General features: G+C 51.8%; 1 protein-coding gene across 1 annotated transcript in view; it reads right to left on the bottom strand.

Moving 5' to 3' along the window:
• The window catches only part of CA12 (carbonic anhydrase 12), a 198,520-nt gene that overhangs the window by 159,683 nt on the left and 19,321 nt on the right, over nucleotides 1-19,516 (bottom strand). Inside the window, exon 2 of the mRNA XM_086959440.1 lies at nucleotides 18,820-18,840. Within this exon, the coding sequence (XP_086815566.1) occupies nucleotides 18,820-18,840 (21 nt within the window). The remainder of the gene's footprint in view (nucleotides 1-18,819; nucleotides 18,841-19,516) is intronic.

Below are 19,516 nucleotides of genomic sequence, written 5' to 3'. Positions count from 1 at the left end.
CCATATCAGCGCCCCCCTGGCATAAGCAGAGTACGCCGTGGAAAAAACCTGCCCTCGCCATCTACGCTGAAGCGCCGCCCCTTCCGCCTTGTTCAGATGCGTTTCCTGCAGCAGCGCCATTTGCACTCCCCTACGCACTAAATAAGCGTGGACCCTGTGACGCCTGGACATAGTGTGAAGCCCCCTCACGTTCCAAGTAATACATTTCAAGTTAGCAACATCAACCATTGTCCCAAAGTGTTCGTGCACAGTCCCCCCGTCCGGGTCCCCACAAAGAAAAAACATCAATCCTCCCAGCGCTGACGGCGGCCATTTTCCCCAACCAGAACCAAACCCCCCAAAAACCAACAAGACCCCCTCCCAACCACCCCAGGACAGGACCCAAACTGCACCATCTAGATCCCATCCAAACTGCTACGAAGAACAACCCCGAGAACCCCACTAGCCCTACGGTCGCCACCGTAGGAAGGCCTTATGGGCCAGGTGCGGGCTGAGCGGGGGCAACGGGCCCTCGTCGCCCAGGCCACCAGGACTATAATAAGCCCCCCCTGTGTCAAAAAACCTTTCGGGGCTAGAGCATAAGCCTCCCAACCCTCCCTCTTCAATTGCCAGCAATATAGAACGGCAGCCGCCTCCCCCCTGCCGGGCCCCCACCCAAAACAAGGCAACCTATTCCATTACCCTTGTCCGTCCAAAAGGTCCTCTACCGATTTCGGTGTGATCACCGGTGTGTGGGTACTGTCTGCCACTGAGTCTTCCGAGTCTGATGGTGCCCCCTGAGCACCCGGGTTTTCTTCCTCCTCTTCGATGTCATCGCCCCTTGCTCCCGACAGTTCTGACAGAACTTCCAACACTCCTCTCCGCTCAGATGATGTCTCCGCTGTCGAGGGTCCTCCCGTGCGGCCGCGGCGGTTTCTGACCCTTTTAGATCGCCTCCTTTGTTCCGGCTCCTCCGCCTGATGGGTCGAGGCGTTATAACCATCCTTCCCCGTTCGGTATAGTTCGAGCCAGTCACAGACCTCCTCCGGGGTGTCGAAGAACTGGGTTTTGTCATCGACAATGACTCGGAGCCTCGCGGGAAATGGGAGTGAATATTGGATGCCCTCACTCCTGAGTTCACGTTTAATCGCCAGGAAGGAGAACCGCTTGCGCTGCGTCTCGTAGGTATAGTCAGGGAAGATATTCACCTGACTGTTTGCAACCTGGAACGGGCCATTGTGTCTGGCGGCATTTAGGATCAGGTCTCTGTCCCGGAAATGTAGCAACCGCGCCACCACCGGCCTCGGGGCTCGTCCCTGCTGTGGGGGCCGCGCTGGAACTCTGTGGGCCCGTTCTAGAGTGTAAAAGGAGGACAGGCCCTCCGGGACCACCGTGTCTCGGAGCCAGGTCTCCAAGTAGCGCACCATATCGCCTTCCTCGACCTTTTCCGGCAGGCCCACTACCCGAATGTTATTCCTCCTGTTTCGGCCTTCCGCATCCTCCGCCCTCCGTTCGAGGGTCTCGATCCGGGACATGGCATCCTTTATCGTCGCAGCCAGGGTTCTCTGCGCCGGTTCGATAGACTTCACCGTGCTCTCCACCTCCTTGACCCGGTCGGAGAGTTTACCGTGGTCTGCCCTAAGGAGGCCCAGGCCAGTCGCCACCTGGGCAATGTCCTGTTGTAGGGCCGACCGAGTTGCCTCTATGGCTTCCAGTACGCGGTCGAATTGTTGTTGGAGTGGTGCGCCACCAGGTCGTTTAGGATCTCCATGTTCTTCCTTGTCCTGGGCCTCAGAGTCCGAGGTGGCTTGGCTGGATCCCTTGGCTCCTTTAGGTTTCCCCATGCTGCCAGGGGCTCTCCGCAAAGGTCCCGGAGTAGGCGCCTCCGTGTGCAAGTGCCCAGCACGACTTTCCCGGGATTCCGCCCTCAAGTCCGGAATGGGCGATCTCCTTCTCCAGGGCCTGTGGAGACTCCGCCGTTTCGGCTCACGCCACCGCCACGGCGTCCGAGGGCACCGATAAGGGGGCGGAGACACCCGTCTCCGAGTCGGGCAGGCCCGTTCACCCACTATAGCTCCGGGGCAAGGGCCACCAACCCTCCCGGTTGTCCTGTGGCGCCCGAGTGTCGCGCCATCCATGTAGTTGGGGTGGCCAGGAACTCGCGGCTAGTTGCGGAGTCGCGGTGCAGATCACCGCCTGGGTCTGAGTGCACCCGTGCCCGGGGCCCTCTAACGCGTGGGCACCCGCCCGGTCGTCCAATCGAGTTATGGTTCCGCTGTAGAGGGTCCGAACCAGCCAATGCCCAATGTCTAGAACAACTGAGGCCAATGAAGCCGGGTGCCGGGCGACATCCGCGAGACCTCCCCAACTCCGTAGGTCCGATCAAGGGGACAAAGGGGTCCGGGCGCCATATTGGGTCGCACTCCGCCACTCCGCAAACTTCGGCATTTCTTCAAAGCCACCTCCATTCAAACTCCACCAGGGCCCTCGGCAGGGTGTCGTCGCCTCGCTCAACCGAATGCGGGGTCTGGGGTGCCCCTCAGCCTCCGATGTTCAGGATAATTCCGGGCTTAGTCCCGGAGCCGAGCTCTCAGGCGACCATCGCCATCGGCGCCCAAGCCACGCCCCAGTAGGATCTGCTTTCATGATCATTCCCACTTTTTACTGGTGTCATTAGGTTTTTTCTGACTAGTATGACTTGGATCCTGCTAACGGGGATCCCAGTCTCTATGCTTCTTCCCTAAATTGGATATGGTGAGGTCCTTCGGTACACTCCAGATGGGCTACTGGTGTACCCTTGTAAATCCCTAGTATATGGTACCAAGGGCATAGGTACATCAGAGGACTCACATGGGCTGAAGCATGTATTATGCCACCCATGACCCACCACTCAAATTGGGACACTAAGCCTGCCATTGCAGCCTGTGTGAGCTGTTCTAGCACCACTTATGAAATAGATATAGGGAAAGCTATATGAGGTTACTACACTTAAAACCTTCGTTCACCCCAAAGACAGGCCTTTCAATCCTGAAGGCAGGGTGCTGGGTCATAAGTGGGAGAGTGCCCCTGCATGAGCGGGTCATCCCTACAACCTTCGGAGTCCAATCTCCCGGGTTGTAAGTGCATCAGCCACTGTGACATATAGAGTGGCCTGCGTCATTACGCGATATGATTCCATGACACCGTAAACCGTGTGGGAGGTATGATTCCATGCACTGTAAAGCTCCTCCGGGAGGCCCACAGTGCACGAGCAGGGTAAGGCTGAACAATAGATATACTGTCACAGGGAGGTGTGACCACCTCCCAGACAGGGTTTAGTGTACTGGGGAAGGGTGGGGGCGCTTGCCAGCGCCACTGAGACTGCATGATGGGCACATTTGGTGCCCTCCCTGCATACTCCAGATCAAATCAGTTCAGGGAGCCGTTGGCTCCCGCCCAGGCGTAAAACTGGACAAAGGATATGGGAGTATCTTCCCAACTGTCCAGCCCCTCCTCTGGGATGGACCCCTGAATCATCCAAACCTTTTCCTGTGGGTACTTAAGGCCTTACCTGTGGGTCGTTCTCTAGATTTGTTGTGGGACAAGGTTCCGATCACATACCACTACATCTTCGACCGTCTTGACTTCGCTATGGGAACCAAAACTGCACCGGGGAATATTCCTGCTGCTCCAGGTCTCGTCGTCCTGCTGGTCTTCTGCAATGTCTGGGTCTGTGCTCCATACAAGTTCTTCACAAGGCCTGTGGTAAAGACACCAGAAGGAATCTCCCTTGGAGTGAAGGAGTCACTCCCCTGCATCTGCAGGCACCGCAACGCAGCTGACCGGTCTGCTGATCCTGGGCTCCCACGGACTCCAAAAGGCTCAGCAACACAGGAGTTGGTTCTGCAACTCCCTCGAGGCCTGTATGGTCCTCTCACTGAGTTTGAGGCCAGTATCCCTCTTCGGAACCGCTGGAACAGAACCCCTGTGCACCACATTGACTTGCCGTTGCCAAGGCTTGTTGACTCTCCAGTGATCTTAGGGCTTCAAGAAGCTCCTACCTCAAGAAACTCCTGCAGCCAAGAGCTTGCCTGCATCGCATCCTCTGCACCGTGGGCCTTTATTTGTTGATGAGCTGCTTGAGGTCCTCTTGCGACTCCTGTGCCTAAGGCCCGTGGGTCCTCTCGAGGGTCTTCTTTGGCTCCAGTGGGGTCTCCTTCTTGCTACGGACCTGCTCTGACTTACCTGCTTGTGGTGAGTCACTTGGACCTTGCTGGTCCTGACACAGCACCTTTTTCATCCACTACATTGTTTGTTGCTGGCAAGGCTTGTTGGTGCCCCTGCCAGACACTGACCCACTGCCTCTTGACATCTGACAGCTTGTAAACGGCCCCTTGCCTTCCACAGCGTCGTCTGGTCCACAGAGCTGCAATTTCAAAAGGCACCAGCAAATTCTCCTGTATCCTCGACATTGGTCTTCCGTGCCGCCTGGTCACTCCTGAGTGGTATAGACTCTGTCCCCTCTGCTTGCAGGTTCTTCTCACCTTAAATCCACCTTTGGGTTCCACCAGACTCTTTGTCTTCTTCTCCAGCAGCACCTTTCCTAAAGTTCTCCATTGTGGTCTACGGCGGTTTCCGATGTCAATTGACCCCTGTGCACCTGGCTACCCTGGGGTACGTAACTTGTTTCCAGGGGTATCCACGGGTGGGGTGACTCTCCAACCTTCCATCTTCTACGGGGTGTCTTGAGGGTCTGCTCAGAAGGGTCCTTTTTCTTTAAAACTGCAACCACAACGTACCCATTGACTAACATTGAGCACACAGTTGTGTTCCCACTCTGCACACTACCTTGTGTGATTCCTAGATACTCACCTTTGGTGGTTCCTGGGGCCCCCGGCTTTTCGACATCTTTTGGGTCCACTGCTGCGTTGAACCGTGGTTCGCATGCCACTATTTTAGTATATAGTTTGGTCTCCCCTGTAGACCATTGTGTATTTGTGCTACTTAAATGCTCTATTTCCTAAGTATTGTGTATATTGGGTTTATATCTCTGGGTAGGAAATAATACATTGTGTTAGTGAGTGTTTGCATAAAAAATACCTATTTTTATAACTACACTGTGTGATCCTTTTTTACTTAACCTTTACCATAAGTATAAGTAAGTACTGGTAAAACAAGCTTCTTTACACTCTTCCTAGACTAAGCCTGAAGGCTGCTCTCAATCAATCAATCAATCATCGCATTTATATAGCGCACTACTCACCCAGAGGGTCTCAAGGCGCTGGGGTAGGGGGGTCCGCTACTGCTCGAACAGCCAGGTCTTGAGTTGCTTCCTGAAGGCGAGGTGGTCCTGGGTCAGACGGAGGTGGGTGGGGAGGGAGTTCCATGTCTTGGAGGCGAGGTAGGAGAAGGACCGTCCCCCTGTGGTGGCTCTTCGGATGCGGGGGACGGCGGCGAGGGCGTGGCTGGTCGATCGAAGCTGGCGTTTGGGAGCGTAGAAGTTGAGGCGACTGTTGAGGTATCGTGGGCCTTGGTTGTGTAGGGCTTTGTGTGCGTGGGTGAGGAGTCGGAAGGTGATTCTCTTGTTGACCGGGAGCCAGTGCAGGTCTCTCAGGTGTCCGGAGATGTGGCTGCGATGGGGGATGTCCAGGATGAGTCGTGCTGAGGCGTTCTGGATCCGCTGGAGTCTCTTCTGGAGTTTGGCGGTGGTTCTGGCGTAGAGGGAGTTGCTGTAGTCCAGACGGCTGGTGACGAGGGCCTGGGTGACCGTCTTCCTGGTCTCGGTGGGGATCCACCGGAAGATCTTACGTAGCATGCGTGGGATGTTGAAGCACGACGAGGAGACGGCGTTGGCTTGTCTGGTCATGGAGAGGGAGGAGTCCAGGATGAAGCCCAGGTGGGGTGCGTGGTCTGTTGGTTTGGGTGCGCTGCCTAGGGCGGGGGGCCACCAGGAGTCGTCCCAAGCGGCGGGTGAGGATCCCAGGATGAGGACTTCCGTCTTGTCCGAGTTCAGTTTCAGGCGGCTGTTCTTCATCCATTCGGCTACCTCTTTCATCCCTTCGTGAAGGTTGGCTCTGGCGGTGGCGGGGTCGTTGGTGAGGGAGAGGATCAGCTGGGTGTCGTCAGCGTAGGAGATGATGTTGAGGTTGTGCTGGCGTGCGATGTCTGCGAGGGGGCTCATGTAGACGTTGAAGAGGGTTGGACTGAGCGAGGAGCCTTGAGGAACGCCGCAGATGACTTCGGTGGCTTCAGATCTGAACGGAGGGAGACGGACTCTCTGTGTCCTTCCGGCGAGGAAGGAGATGATCCACACCAGTGCCTTCTCCTGGACTCCGACGTTGCTGAGGCGTTGTACTAGGGTACGGTGGTAGACAGTGTCGAAGGCCGCGGAGAGGTCGAGGAGGATGAGGGCCGCTGTTTCTCCGTTGTCGAGCAGCGCTCGGATGTCATCGGTGGATGCGATCAGGGCGGTCTCGGTGCTGTGGTTGGCCCGGAAGCCAGACTGCGAGGGGTCGAGGGATCCGTTCATCTCGAGGAAGGCGGCGAGCTGCTTGTTGACGGTCTTCTCGATGACTTTTGCGGGAAACGGGAGCAGCCAGATGGGGCGGTAGTTCTTGAGGTCGGTGGGGTCGGCCGAAGGCTTCTTGAGTAGAGCGCCGAGTTCGGCGTGCTTCCAGCTCTCTGGGAAGGTAGCGGTGACGAAGGAGGTGTTGATGATGTCCCGCAGGTGGGGTGCGATGACAGCGTCGGCCTTGTTGAAGACGTGGTGAGGGCAGGGGTCGGTCGGCGATCCGGAGTGAATGGAGTTAATCGTGCGGACGTTTTCTTCGGTGCTGATTGGGGTCCAGGCGCGGATGGTGGTGGTGGGGGGTGGTGGTTCGGTCGTGGCGTGCGTCGGTTGAGTGCTGAAGCTGTTGTGTATGTCCGCGATCTTGTTGTGGAAGTAGGAGGCGAGGGAGCTGCAGAGGTCTTGCGAAGGGGTGATGTCGTTGTTTCCGGCGTTGGGGTTGGAGAGCTCTTTGACGATGTTGAAGAGTTCCTTGCTGTTGTGTGCGTTGTTGTCCAGTCGTTCCTTGAATGCAGTTTTCTTGGTGACGTGGATGAGTTGGTGGTGTTTTCGGGTGGCGAGCTTGAGGGCAGTCATGTTGTCTGGTGTTGGGTCTCTGCGCCAGGTTCTCTCGAGGGCTCAGCAGTTCTTCTTGGAGCTCTTGAGTTCGTCGGTGAACCATGGGGCTTTCTTGCTACCGAGTCTGCTAGGCGGGGTCCTCAGGGGGGCGAGCTCGTCTGCGCAGTCGCTAATCCACTTGGTGAGGTTGGTGGCCGCCTGGCTTGGGTTCGTTGTGCTGGTGGGCGGGTTCATGCTCAGGGAGGTTGCGAGCTGGTCGGCTGTGATCTTGTTCCAGCTCCTGCGTGCAACCTGTTGCTGGTGGTGGTAGATCGTGGTCCTTCCAAAGCTGAAGTGGAGGCAGCTGTGGTCCGTCCAGTGGAGTCCAGGGGCGTGGCTGAAGGCGATGTCCTTGCTGGATGAGAAGACGGGGTCAAGTGTGTCTCCGGCGTAGTGGGTGGGGGTGGTCACCAGCTGCTTGAGTCCCAGGTTGGCGAGGTTGTCCAGCAGGGTGGTGGTGTTGCGGTCGTTGTTGGTCTCCAGGTGGAAGTTGAGGTCCCCTAGGAGGATGTTGTCAGCGGAGCAGAGGGCGTGCGGGCTGATGAAGTCGGCGATGTCTTCGCTGAATTGTGTGCGTTGTCCCGGGGGTCTGTAGATGAGGGTGCCTCTGAGGGTGGTCTTGGGGTTGATGTGGACCTGAAAGTGCAGGTGCTCGGCGGTTGCGAGGGGGTCGTCGGTGTTGGTCGTGATGCGGATGGTGTTCCTGTGGACGATGGCGATGCCTCCTCCGGTGTGGTTGATGCGGTCCCTTCGGATGATCTTGTAGCCGTCTGGGATGGCGATGGCGATGTCGGGCGCTAAGGAGGCGTTCATCCAGGTTTCCGTGAAGAAGGCGACGTCTGGGGCTGTGGTGTCGAGCAGGTTCCAGATCTCGATGGCGTGCCTGTGGACGGAGCGGGTGTTGAGCAGGATGCATTTCAGGTGGCTGCTGCTGTTGCTCGTCTTGGTCTTGGTAGGTGCTGGAATAGTGCAGGGCCGGATGCAGGTGAACTTGCAGGAGTTGCAGCAGAAGGGTCCGTGGGTGTGTCTCGGGGTGGCTCGGTAGCAGCCCGGGACTCGGCCGGCGTTGAGTGCGGCGGCGTCGTACGTCCGGCGGGCGGGCTGGTGTCTGCGGGGGCCAGGGGTCCTGGCACTGGGCGCGGTCCAGGCGCGGACGGGGCCAGACGGGCTTACCTTTGGCGCGCTATGGGCGTGCCCGCTGCGCGTGCACGCTGCGCGTAGGCCACTCTGCCATATGTGGAGAGTGGGGGGGCGGAGCGAGGGAGGGGCAGCTGGGAGACGGGGAGCGGGGCGGCGAATGGGAGGGCTGCAGAGGTGAAGGGCGGGGAGGTGGCGGGAAGCGCGGCAGGGGCGCCAAAATCACAGGGGTACAATATTAAACAAAACGGGGATACAAAAGATAAACAGGGGCCTGCAAATACACTGGGGGATACAACAAACGGAGTCACAGAGGTACAGCCTTACACGGAGCAGAGAGCAGAGAACACAGGGGGGAGACAAATGCACACGCAAAATCAACGCGGTGCAGGCGGGGCAGGAGCAGCAATCAGCGGTGTCACAGGTCACAGCTACGGGCAGCGGCGGCGGCAGTAGGCGGGAACAAGGGGCAGCCTGGTCGCACTCACGAGGAGTGTGCGAGGTGCGTGGGGGTGACCGGCCCAGAGGGACAGAGGTCACTCTCAGCAGCTACAACTTAAAGAGCTTTCTAAGGTTGTCTAAGACCACTAAAATCACCATAAAGGTTGCCTATATTAGTGCAAGGTGCTACACTTACATAAGTGAGCACCATATACTAAGCCAGTCTCTCGCCAGTGTACATTGGCTAATTGGGGTAGGATAAGTGTAGAGGCATCCCCTAGTTATAGGAAGGCAACAGCCTTGCAAGCATTCTTGTAAGAAAGTTTCATGCACAACTTTAAAGCATCATGTGGATGAACAGAGTCCTTCAAGTCTTCCAGGGGAAAGATGTTCTAGCAAGAGGAGTCTTAAAGAAGACAGACTGCACTGAAAAGAACGGTCAGCATTGCTGCTGCTGCATCACTCCTAATGGGTGTTCCACTGGTGGCCGCTTCCTGTCAGAGGTACCCAATCCCAATTCACTTGCAAACTCCCTTTAGGGAGAATGGACACCCACCACTCTGGTATGTCTGGAGTGACCCCAGTCCAAAAGGTAACACTAGGCAAGATATTAGTGGAATGGAGGGAGGTTTACTGAGAAATATGCCATCAACAAGTTCACTACATAGCACAAGCTATCACTCTTGGTGAGATGGGGCCATACCCTGCACATGTCCTGGGTGTGAGCTGCATCAACAGAAACTGGTAGCAAGTTAGATACTTCAAGCCAGATGTAATACTAAAGGTTTGGAACTACAAACGCTGCAAGTCTACAAAATGAACCACGAAATTCATTTTTGGAATGTACAACCCCATTTTTACAAGTGGGAATTTCTTTCTGACTCGTTAAATGGGTTTGCGACCATACCACATCACAATTGTGATGTGAGTGTCAAACAGGTCTTCCTTCTGAGCAGAAATTCAGTATGTAATGTATTGATGGTTTGCAAACACAGTTCTGGAGCTGGTAAGTGAACCAGGGTGACTGCCTCAGGGAGAGCAGCCAGTGGCCCACAGGGCAAGTGCCTGCTCCGCTGTTATTTCAAACAGACACACATTGTGTTTTTTTGTTTTTCAAGCATTGCTAGTTACTTTAAGAAACAGGCTGTTTTTGAACAAATAAATGGAAACAAACATTTCAGTTTGCAAATGCATACTCTGGGATGGTGGTCTGCTACCCCATCCAGGCCACCATATATATGTGTGTAGCCAGTCACAGGATCTCACCAATTACCATCTGCCTAATTGATATTCATTAGGCAATTCAGTCTGCACCCCTTGGATATAATGATTTTGCGAATCACCCCAACAGTACAAAGGTTGTGTCGTAAAATCAGATACAGGATGCAAAAAGTTGGTGCACACTTTGCAACCAGTATATTAGTTCATCTGGTCCTTAGTCTCACAACACTCAGAGTCCTGATAGCTGGCGCTCCTGGCATCCAGTATTGGAAAAGGGGAGACCAGTGTTGTTTGCATGATTCTCCAGACCTTTCGGAGATGATCTCCTGGGGGCTGTTGGCTAGATTCCCTCTAAGTATGCTTTGGCGCCCACTCAGCCTCGGCTTTTATGCCACTGACACCTTCCCATGACCACTTTCGGTGGATACATTGACCAATAATATCAAAGGCATTAGGCTTACTCCCCTCTTGATTCACGCACTGCATGTGAAAACAATTATCCAGTCAGCACCACAAGACTGTGACTTCATGGCCATGCCTTTGTTGTGACCTCTTGCCCCCCATGCAGACAAATCATGGTTACTGAAATGAGTGGACACTCCCTTTCATCGTTTACAAGCACGCTCTGAAGTTTGAGACCCACTGCCAATTACTAGCAAAGTTGGCGAAATAACTTCGTAAGGGCTCTCTCTGAGATGCAGACAGTAACAGTACTGTTAACTTTCCCATTTCCAGGCATAAGCGTCTGTTACAGGTCAGTTTTCTTCTGTGCACTCTGTTATTTGTAGTCCTCTTGATGCCATTCTAAAGTCAGTGCTACTAGTCTGAGAAGGTAAAGAAAAGCTATAACTGGATGAGCTAGTCAGGAAGTGTACTGTGAAACCTGTAGGCTCTGCTGTCACTACACTCGTGTTTCTGCCCTCTTATCACTTCCTTGAGGTCACCAGTTCGTTTAGTTAAAGTAAACAAAAAAGCACGTCTCCAACACACTGACCAACAAACAAACAAAACCTCACGAAAACAATAAAATCATGCAGAGAACTGCAGGTTCATGGCTGTGACCTTGCCTTTTGTCAAATGGTGCCTTTCAGCCAATCAAGGCTTTTCAGCCAACAACACCAAGCATGCTGTGACCTGCAGTTTCATTGGTCCTGCTTTATACATGTGCCTACAAATCCCAGGATGCTTACCTCAACTGGATAAAATGACATTGGATGCAAGTTCTCCTTATGACTTGGGCGTCGCATCAGCTATGTAAGTTAAAGGGGCACAACCGCCTTTACCCCGCCCTCCAACAAAAAAGAAAGCACTGACAAAGACAATTTGTCTTGGCCCTTGCCTGGTGAAAATATTTTCATCAGTTTCAACAACAATACTGAGCAATAAAGCCAGCAGCACAGCATGTTCCCGTACAAGCATATTTGTAGCTGCCTAGCAACTAGTGTAGTGTGCCACTACACGCGGAGCACAGGTGAATTCAGTGCAAGGGTGCATTGCAGTATACAATGTACAGGACAGGCAGTACATGGTCAGCAGCACTACGAGCGGCTCACACAGAAGGTGCTCAACGTGGAAAGCTGCCATAGAAGCTTCATTAACAATGACTGCCTGCTCCACCTAGGTAACGGCAGGTATGTCAGCAGCAGTACTTCTTTGCTTGTGGAAGAGCTCACTAGTGAAAGTTCTCACATTCAAAAAATGTGTTTTTTTTTCAGCTTCGTATTACTTCGTTGTAAAGGGAAACAGTCATTCAGAGAAAGTGAAGGTTCCTACTGATCAGTTTAAAACACAGAGGGGGATATTCTCGAGAACGTGTGATAATCATGGCCAAAATCGGTTATCACAATGTTTCATATCGCCGTCTATCGCGGGAAAATTACTCCGTGTAAACTTCCTATTCACAACACAGCGAGAACATGCGATATGTCCCAGATAGTGCGTCAAATGTCCGCGATAAAGTCACCGGGACGGCAAAATAAATGTAAACCCCAACGCGCAAAAAGTTACGATGGGACCAACCACGATAAAAAAAATCTGCGATAATCTTCTCCAGGCCTTCAAGTCACACATGTCAGGTGGGAAAAATCACTATAAAATTAGAAGAAAAAAAAACATACAAGCAAAAGCAAAACAACAGCGAAGCACAATGGAGGTAGCCAGAGAAAGTACAGAGGACAACCAGAACCCCACAAGCCCCCCGTAGGACCAGCCTGGGACCTCAGGGTCAGGGAAGGGCAAGAACAAGAAGAGGTGGACGCGGTTCAGTCGGAGGTGATAGAACACCATCAACTACTGTTCGTCACCTCCACGGTGTCATTGCAACGTAAAATTGAATATAGCAGCCCATCGTGGACAAGGTGAAGGCAGTCGGAGTGCTGAAGAGGACAATGGAAGAGGTCAAGAGGCGCTGGACTGATGTGAAGCGTAAAACGAAGCAGAAACTCGCCAACAACCAGAAAGCACCAATGCAGACTGGAGGTGGAAGTCCAGCGCCACAGGAGGAGCTGGACCAGATAAAGGAAATGGTGTCCACAGTCATCAGTGGGGAGACAGTGGCAGGATTTGGGGGACTGGACACTGCTCAACATTACCTGACACAACAGCACAAGGGTGAGTAACGACCAGTAACTGGGGAGAGGCGGGAGATGGTCACACATGCACAATTAAGTATAGCACATCTGCGGACAAACCATGCCCCAGACCCCCAACTCTCACCAAGAGACCAATGTACCCTAGTATGCAACATCTCAGCACTGTATAAGCACAGAAGTTAAAGGCACACTGCATGAAAGGGATAAGGGTCAGCAAAATCAGAGCTGCAGGGGCGACTCTCCCAAAATGCAGCACACACACATAACATGTAGAGCACATCAACATTGACAACGCTGTGGTACAAACCACAACACGTCCACAACAGAACAGAGGACACAACTGGTGCCGCTTGTGTGTAGAAACTGGCCAATCACATTTGGCATTGCAGGGAAATGTGAGTTCACAATGTACAAGTACAAACACACATCAGTGATGTTGTCCAAATGTCCACTGTCCCGCATCAAATAGGCAGCTCCTCCCAAGCAGTCACAATGTACACGGTCATGCAGACTGTATGTAAACATGTACAATGCGTCAACATACATGTGAACACAATGATAAACCGCATCTCCCCTTCACATTGCAGAGGGAAAACCAACACCTCCTGCAGAGCAGGCCAACCTCTCTTCTCTGTTGGCGAGGAGGACCACCACACCTTCGACCCCGACGCCCTCCAATAGCTCACTGAAAGCCTCAGCACCCCACCACCAGGAGCAGGGCAGCCCAGCTGCATCGAGAAGACACCACCTCCTGCACAGACTACACAGCAGGAAGCACCCACCACTACGGCTGTCTCTCAGTCAGGACCCCCAGGAAGAACACATGGCCTTCCAACGCCGTGTGCCAATAGAAGCTGGCTGAACAGGTGCGGGTGGGGTTTGACCGCCTGGCAGCCAAAATAGATGCCATACGTGGATATCTAAGTCCCATCAGGGACCACTCACAGTCCCTAAAGGACACCCACAGTCCGCTCCATGCTCTCAAACGATCCATGGCTGACATTGCTGGAGTCCTGACTCTGAGACAAGAACAACAGTCTAGTCAGAGTGGCTCCAGAGATGTCACCCGGGAGTTGGTACACATGTGAAGGAACATGGAGCGGACGCAGGCAGAAAGAGCGGCTGCCACGGCTGCACACAAGCGAGAGGTAGCTGGGTTCCTAAATGCCCTAAAGACCCTCCTCGTGGCATTGCTGCCACAAGGCCTGGTGCTGACGAATGCTGCTCCTCCCACTCCATCCACATCTCCGCCCCCGGAAGTGTCAGTGCCACACAGTGCAGCAGACATTCCACCTCCGGCCCCTAAAGTATCACTGCCACACATTGCTGGAGACAGAACACCATCACCCACATGTGAGGCACATGAAACAGCAGAGAACGAAGATGCTGGCAAATCCACTGTCCTTCCACTGTCCCCCGATACACTCTGCGACAATCACCTTGGACCTCGACATGGACTGCCATATTCTGTTTGGTCACCAATGACACAGCATTCAGACTACGGACTGTACTCTTCCTCTTGCTATTAACTGGTCATTCCCTAAAGGACTCTGGCTGGCCCTCCAAGGGCCAACAATGTGAAGTGGGGTTTGCATGGCCCTGTACTGCTTCAGCTTCAACACTCCACCTGAATGTGCATTACATATTCATATTTACACAGATGTGTCATGTCTTTGATCATTCAAGTGTGGAAGTATGGACGAGTGTAGGGTCAGTGATTCCCCCTCACATCCATGTTGCCCACGTTGTAGGATTGGAATCACAGGGTGACACATTGTCGATTGCGGTCTGGGTGGCGCCGACACTACAACAGAGACACACAAATTAGTTACTTCCTTGTCCAGTTCAAGATGGAACCACGCCCAGAGCCCCAGGGTCATTGTTTATACCCTTACGCTGGACTGGCATACGCCAGGCCAGCCCACTCCGCTTACGCTCACAGGGGAGGGTGGGGGGCAACGCCCCATGCCCCAGGTCTTCCCTGTAGTGATCTGCTGATCAGGTCTAGTTGTCTGCATGCCACAGCCACGCACTCACAGCTGGTTTATACCCCCACCACAGCAAATAAAGGTGGAATCCACCCTCGCAGGCGTGGGAGAAGGGTGTCACCTGCCAGATGATAATACTGGAACGTAAACAAGTCTCACAAATTATGACAAGAAACAAGCTAGGTACAAATTCAGGGAGAATGTGACACAATATGGATACAAAAAATTATTATACAGAAAAGCAGAATTTATTAAAAATACAATAAATATAGGCAATTTAATTTGTCGAAAGATGGCTCAGAAAGCAAAATAGACATACAAAGAACAAATATATTATGTGCTGAAAAACGTTTTTACACCCCCACCACACCCATCCAGCATATGCGTCGCAGGACATGTGACCCTGCCTATAAAAAGGGCCGGGCGCACGTGCTGACGCCAATTCCACTCTCTATTGGGTGTATCCGTGTGGTTATTTATTCATGATGGCCTACGGGCCCTACCACATCACATTACCCACTGCCGGAGGTGACATGATGGCATCCGCACCACAAGACTCAAATCATAAAGGGTCCATGACTTGGTGGCACCGGATACACTGCGGCCGACACAGGTACACTGCCATGGGACAGTGACTTTCGGTGCACTGAGGTAGGATCACCTAAAGAGCTGAGCGGGTATGCAGCCTGCGATGATGTCCAATCCTAGCAGTCCAGACTGGTAAGGATTTGTGTGAGCCCTGCTGGACCGCAGTATAGGCCTGAGCCAGCAGGCAGTGGGGGCCTACTGCCACGTGGCGTTGCCTCGCGGGTCTCAGAGTTAGTGGCACCTAAAGGGCTGAGTAGGTGTGCAGCCTGCGATGATGCCATGTGCACTAATATGATCTCTGCCATTGCAAAATCAAGACCCAGAATCAAGTGTGTGACCTGGTGGCCCGCGGTGTGGGGCTGCATGATGTGGAGGCTTCCATGGCCGTGGGCCCCAAGCTTGGAGCATGCACCGGCACGTGGTGGGCCCTCTTGGAGACACGCCAGTGGCGGAAGGGGAGCAGTGAGGCCTTATTGCGCAGGTACGGGCAAGCAGTGATGGCGTGCGCAACTGTATGGACTCTCCCATTCATGGCTCTGGACTCTGTTTCAGATAAGAGACCTGGTGGACTAGAGTGTATACCGGCACATGGTTGGAGACACACCTGTGGCAGCAGTTGAGCAGTGAGCCTGGGTCTGCAGTGTTGGCACTCTTTCTCCCTCTCACTCCCTCTCTATCCCTCTCCTTCTCTCCCACCCTTTCTCTCTCTCCCTCCCTCTCTTTCCCTCTCCCTCTCTCCCTCCTTTTCTCTCTCTCCCTCTCTCTCCCTCTTTCCCCCTCGTTCCCCCTCTTCCCTCGCTCCCTCTCTTTCCCTCTCTCTTTCTCTCTCTCCCTCTCTTTCTTTCCAGCTCTTCCTCTCTCCCTCTCTCTCTTTCGCGCTCTCTGTCCTCGGATTAGTGCATGATGCACCTTCTTATCTAGAATTTCGTCTTGCAGGCTATGACTCACAGATAGTCCTGAGAAGACCCACCATGACTTTTCAAAATAGTTGTTTTGGGTTTATTCTGAATAAAACAATTTTTGGAAATTCTAAGATGAATGTATGATTCTCCTTTTTCTGACCACACATAAATGTTAAGTATTGCAATTGTGCGACAGACAAATTGTTTTGTTCATGATTTCGTAAAGTTGATATAACATCTTTGTCCGAGGGAGGGGGGGTGCCCGGGGTAGTGCCCGGGGTGGGGAGGTTCCTGGGGTTGGTGGCAGTAGATGTTGTGGCCCACTTGCCTGTCCGAGCTGCATGATCAGTAGCTCCATGGCATCTGTTGTTCTTCAGGTGTGGCTCTTGGCAGGGCTCCCTTTTCTGGTGCAGGTTGTCATTCCACTTTACACCAGGTAAGGGCAGGTTTTAAATCCCTGCTACTAATGCGCCTTATCGCCTGTTTTCTGATCTTAGCGCCGATCTGGCTGGTCGTTGAGAATGTTGCGAAGTAATGTCGCAGCTTTTTGCAAGGGAACGCCTACTCTGCATATCATTAGCGATAATTGCCGGTGTCATCTGTGGCGATGTATTTTTGCGGCTGGTATCGCAAGGAAACTGGTGATATCGGATGTTAGCACCAGCTTGTGAATGAGGCGATAAATTTATCGCAACTTTGGCTGCGATAAAGTGCCCCTAACTCGGCGATAAGTCCTTGAGAATATGCTCCAGAATTTTGCACTCTAATAAAACCTATGCCCAATTTATTCAGTGCATACTATGTCCGGCAAGGCTTTTCGGCGTCCAAATTGTATAACTGGGCACCTTTTAAAAGTAGAAGAGAAGATACTTCAAGTATACTATCAGTGTAGAATAGTCATCCTGGCGAGGTCTCTCACTAGCCCCACGCGTTTGGACATGATAGCTCACTTACCGCGATCACTCACTTAGTGGCTCTTTAATACTCCTGCACACAGTGCAGAAAAGTGCTGCACACAGAAAAACATAATTAGAGGGAACATTGGGTGGGGTCGAAAGATGGGAATAGAAGATGTAATATAGTGCCGAGAAAGCTTGCAGAGACACACCCATAGTTGATAATTGTTTTCATGCAACACTTAATGCCACAGTTTTCCGGTTTCAAATCCTTGTAAATGAGTATTGCTATTAGTATATTTAAAGGTACTAAGATTAAAAAGTTATGTTGGTTGTGTCAGATTTGAGCTGGTCAGTCACAGGTCAGATACAAAAATGCAGTCACAAGGACTTAAGTCACTGAGCCAACTAGCTGGCTTCCTCAAAAACACCATTCTGATAGTCCTTGGAAGGGACCCAGGTCTACTCGCCCCAGCCTATTTCCTCCCACCTCCCACCAAACCTCGAGAGAAGCTACTAGAGTATGTTTTACAGAGTGAAGAGTGTATGATCAGGTCTCGCAGAGTGACTTGAATGTCTCTGAAATGTTCAAGAGGTGCCAGGACCAGCTGAAATGAATCCATGCCCATTATGTACCTCCCTGCAATAAATGCCCTGCAATTGGAAACATGCTTGTGTGGTCACATTTTGATAATTTCCAAAAGGAAGAAATTGGAGGGTGCTCATGCACTATCAAAGCGCAACAGTTAGTTCTTCAGCTCATGCAATGAAAGCTCCTTTCCTTGTTTCTTCTGTCTACTGGGATAAGGACCTATGCCCTACCCGGAGGTGGTCATGTCCACTATGACGAGCACGGATATTCTGTAAGAGAACCTCCACTCACAAAGTGAAGATGCTTCCTAGCTGGTTACTGGTTGGGAAGCAGAACGCTTCAAGTCTAGGATACATATACTCAAATCCAACATTATACCACCCGAAGGCCAGCGTGACTTCCTACCCTTCTGATCCAGGTCTCATTGAATTAGTCCCATGAGACCTTGGCCAAACCTCAGCACACTGTAGTGAGTACAGAACCATGCCACCCAGTTTCATGCTGCGGCTAACAAAGATGAAGAAAGCCTCCATGGTAGGAGGCTGCATGAATCTAAGAAATGTTCCTTGCAGGCAATCCTCCTGAAGGATCTATCAAGAATGCCTCCGGAGAAGGCAGAGCAGCGGCCTGCATAACAAACACTCATTGATAAAACCAAAGACAGCCTTTGCCTATTCTCAGAACATTCCCTCCCCCACTGCCTTCCCCAAGGAGGACGTTGGTGTGTCCTGAAGGATGAACTTTTAAAAAGTCTACCCTGTATAGCATAAATGTACCAGGAGGCCTCAACTCAAGGGGAGCAATAACCATTAATTTCCTGGTTTGCAGTACCATCGGAGTTATCAAACCTAAAGTCCAATTCTTGAGAGGCAAGTGGAACTGCAGAGACTGGAGTTAATGTCCAGCTGGCTGGACATCGTATAGATTTCCTACCAAATGTTTCCACGCACAGGAAAGACACGGAGCACTGCTCTCATCGGTTGAAGTAATCGCTCGCTACCCTGGGTATAAAACCAGTTGCACTTTAGTAAGTCAGAGGTACAAGTTAGCAGCTCGTGGTAACTCTAAACCCCAGCAAACAATTTGTAATTTTATCAGCGTGATTGTTCTCACCTTCAAATGGACGATGCCGCATAGGAGACTCCTGGGGAAAGGGTTCCTAATAGACACTGCACAGGGCCACTGCTTTCAACACGCACAATCACATGCTTGCATTAGACTTGCAAAAGAATGTTTATGTACACGTCTAAATACTCATCGATAGAGAATACACACCTGGTTAGTACTAAAAGAGTAAAACACATTTTAAGTACAGAAATTAGAAAAAATACACTACTCACCAAAATAAGACCAATTGTAACCTGTAAAAAAATAAAAACAAAAATATGAGACCTGAATATAGTTAACTTCTAAAGACTTGATTATAATTGCTGCTACTGTGAGCATTAAATCAACGGCTGTGCCTTTTGGAAATAATTTGAATGGCTGTGTACAGAATTTGTCAACCACATACATTTTAAATACAAACAGGATTGTCAATAGGCGATTTGCTTTGTCAGGTCCCTCCCTTGCTCTGGTAAGCATTACTCCCTAGTAAGTGCACACAGGGACTGCAATGGTACAGGTGAAGAGAAAGCCATGAATGGGTCATTGGGTTGGAAAATAATCCATAAATCATTTTTATACACAGTATTACCAGAGAAGTATTTTATTTTAATACACAGTAAGAAGCATTAGGAAAATATTGGCCATATTACTTTAACAGTAAAAACGTGGGTGCATAAACAAATTATGACATTCTGTAGATAAGGATAATAAAGCTTCACTTGTGACATATCGATTCTTTTAAGTCTTGACACTAGATACCAGCGAGCGATACCTGTGAACGAACCCAACCAGCCTCAAATAAAGACACCAGCGTCGAGGTTAGACTTGGAACCAAAAGCAGTCCTGGCAAAAATATTAACTCCGCCCCTTTGTCCATCCGGCCTCCTTTTCAGCCTTTCTGTTTCTTTTTGGCTAGAGTATGTAACCCAG

Source organism: Lissotriton vulgaris, chromosome 2_2 (genome assembly GCF_964263255.1).
Source record: "Lissotriton vulgaris chromosome 2_2, aLisVul1.2, whole genome shotgun sequence".
NCBI lineage: Eukaryota > Metazoa > Chordata > Amphibia > Caudata > Salamandridae > Lissotriton > Lissotriton vulgaris.
Note: the sequence above shows the minus strand (reverse complement) of the source record. Positions and strands in the feature narration are given on the sequence as shown.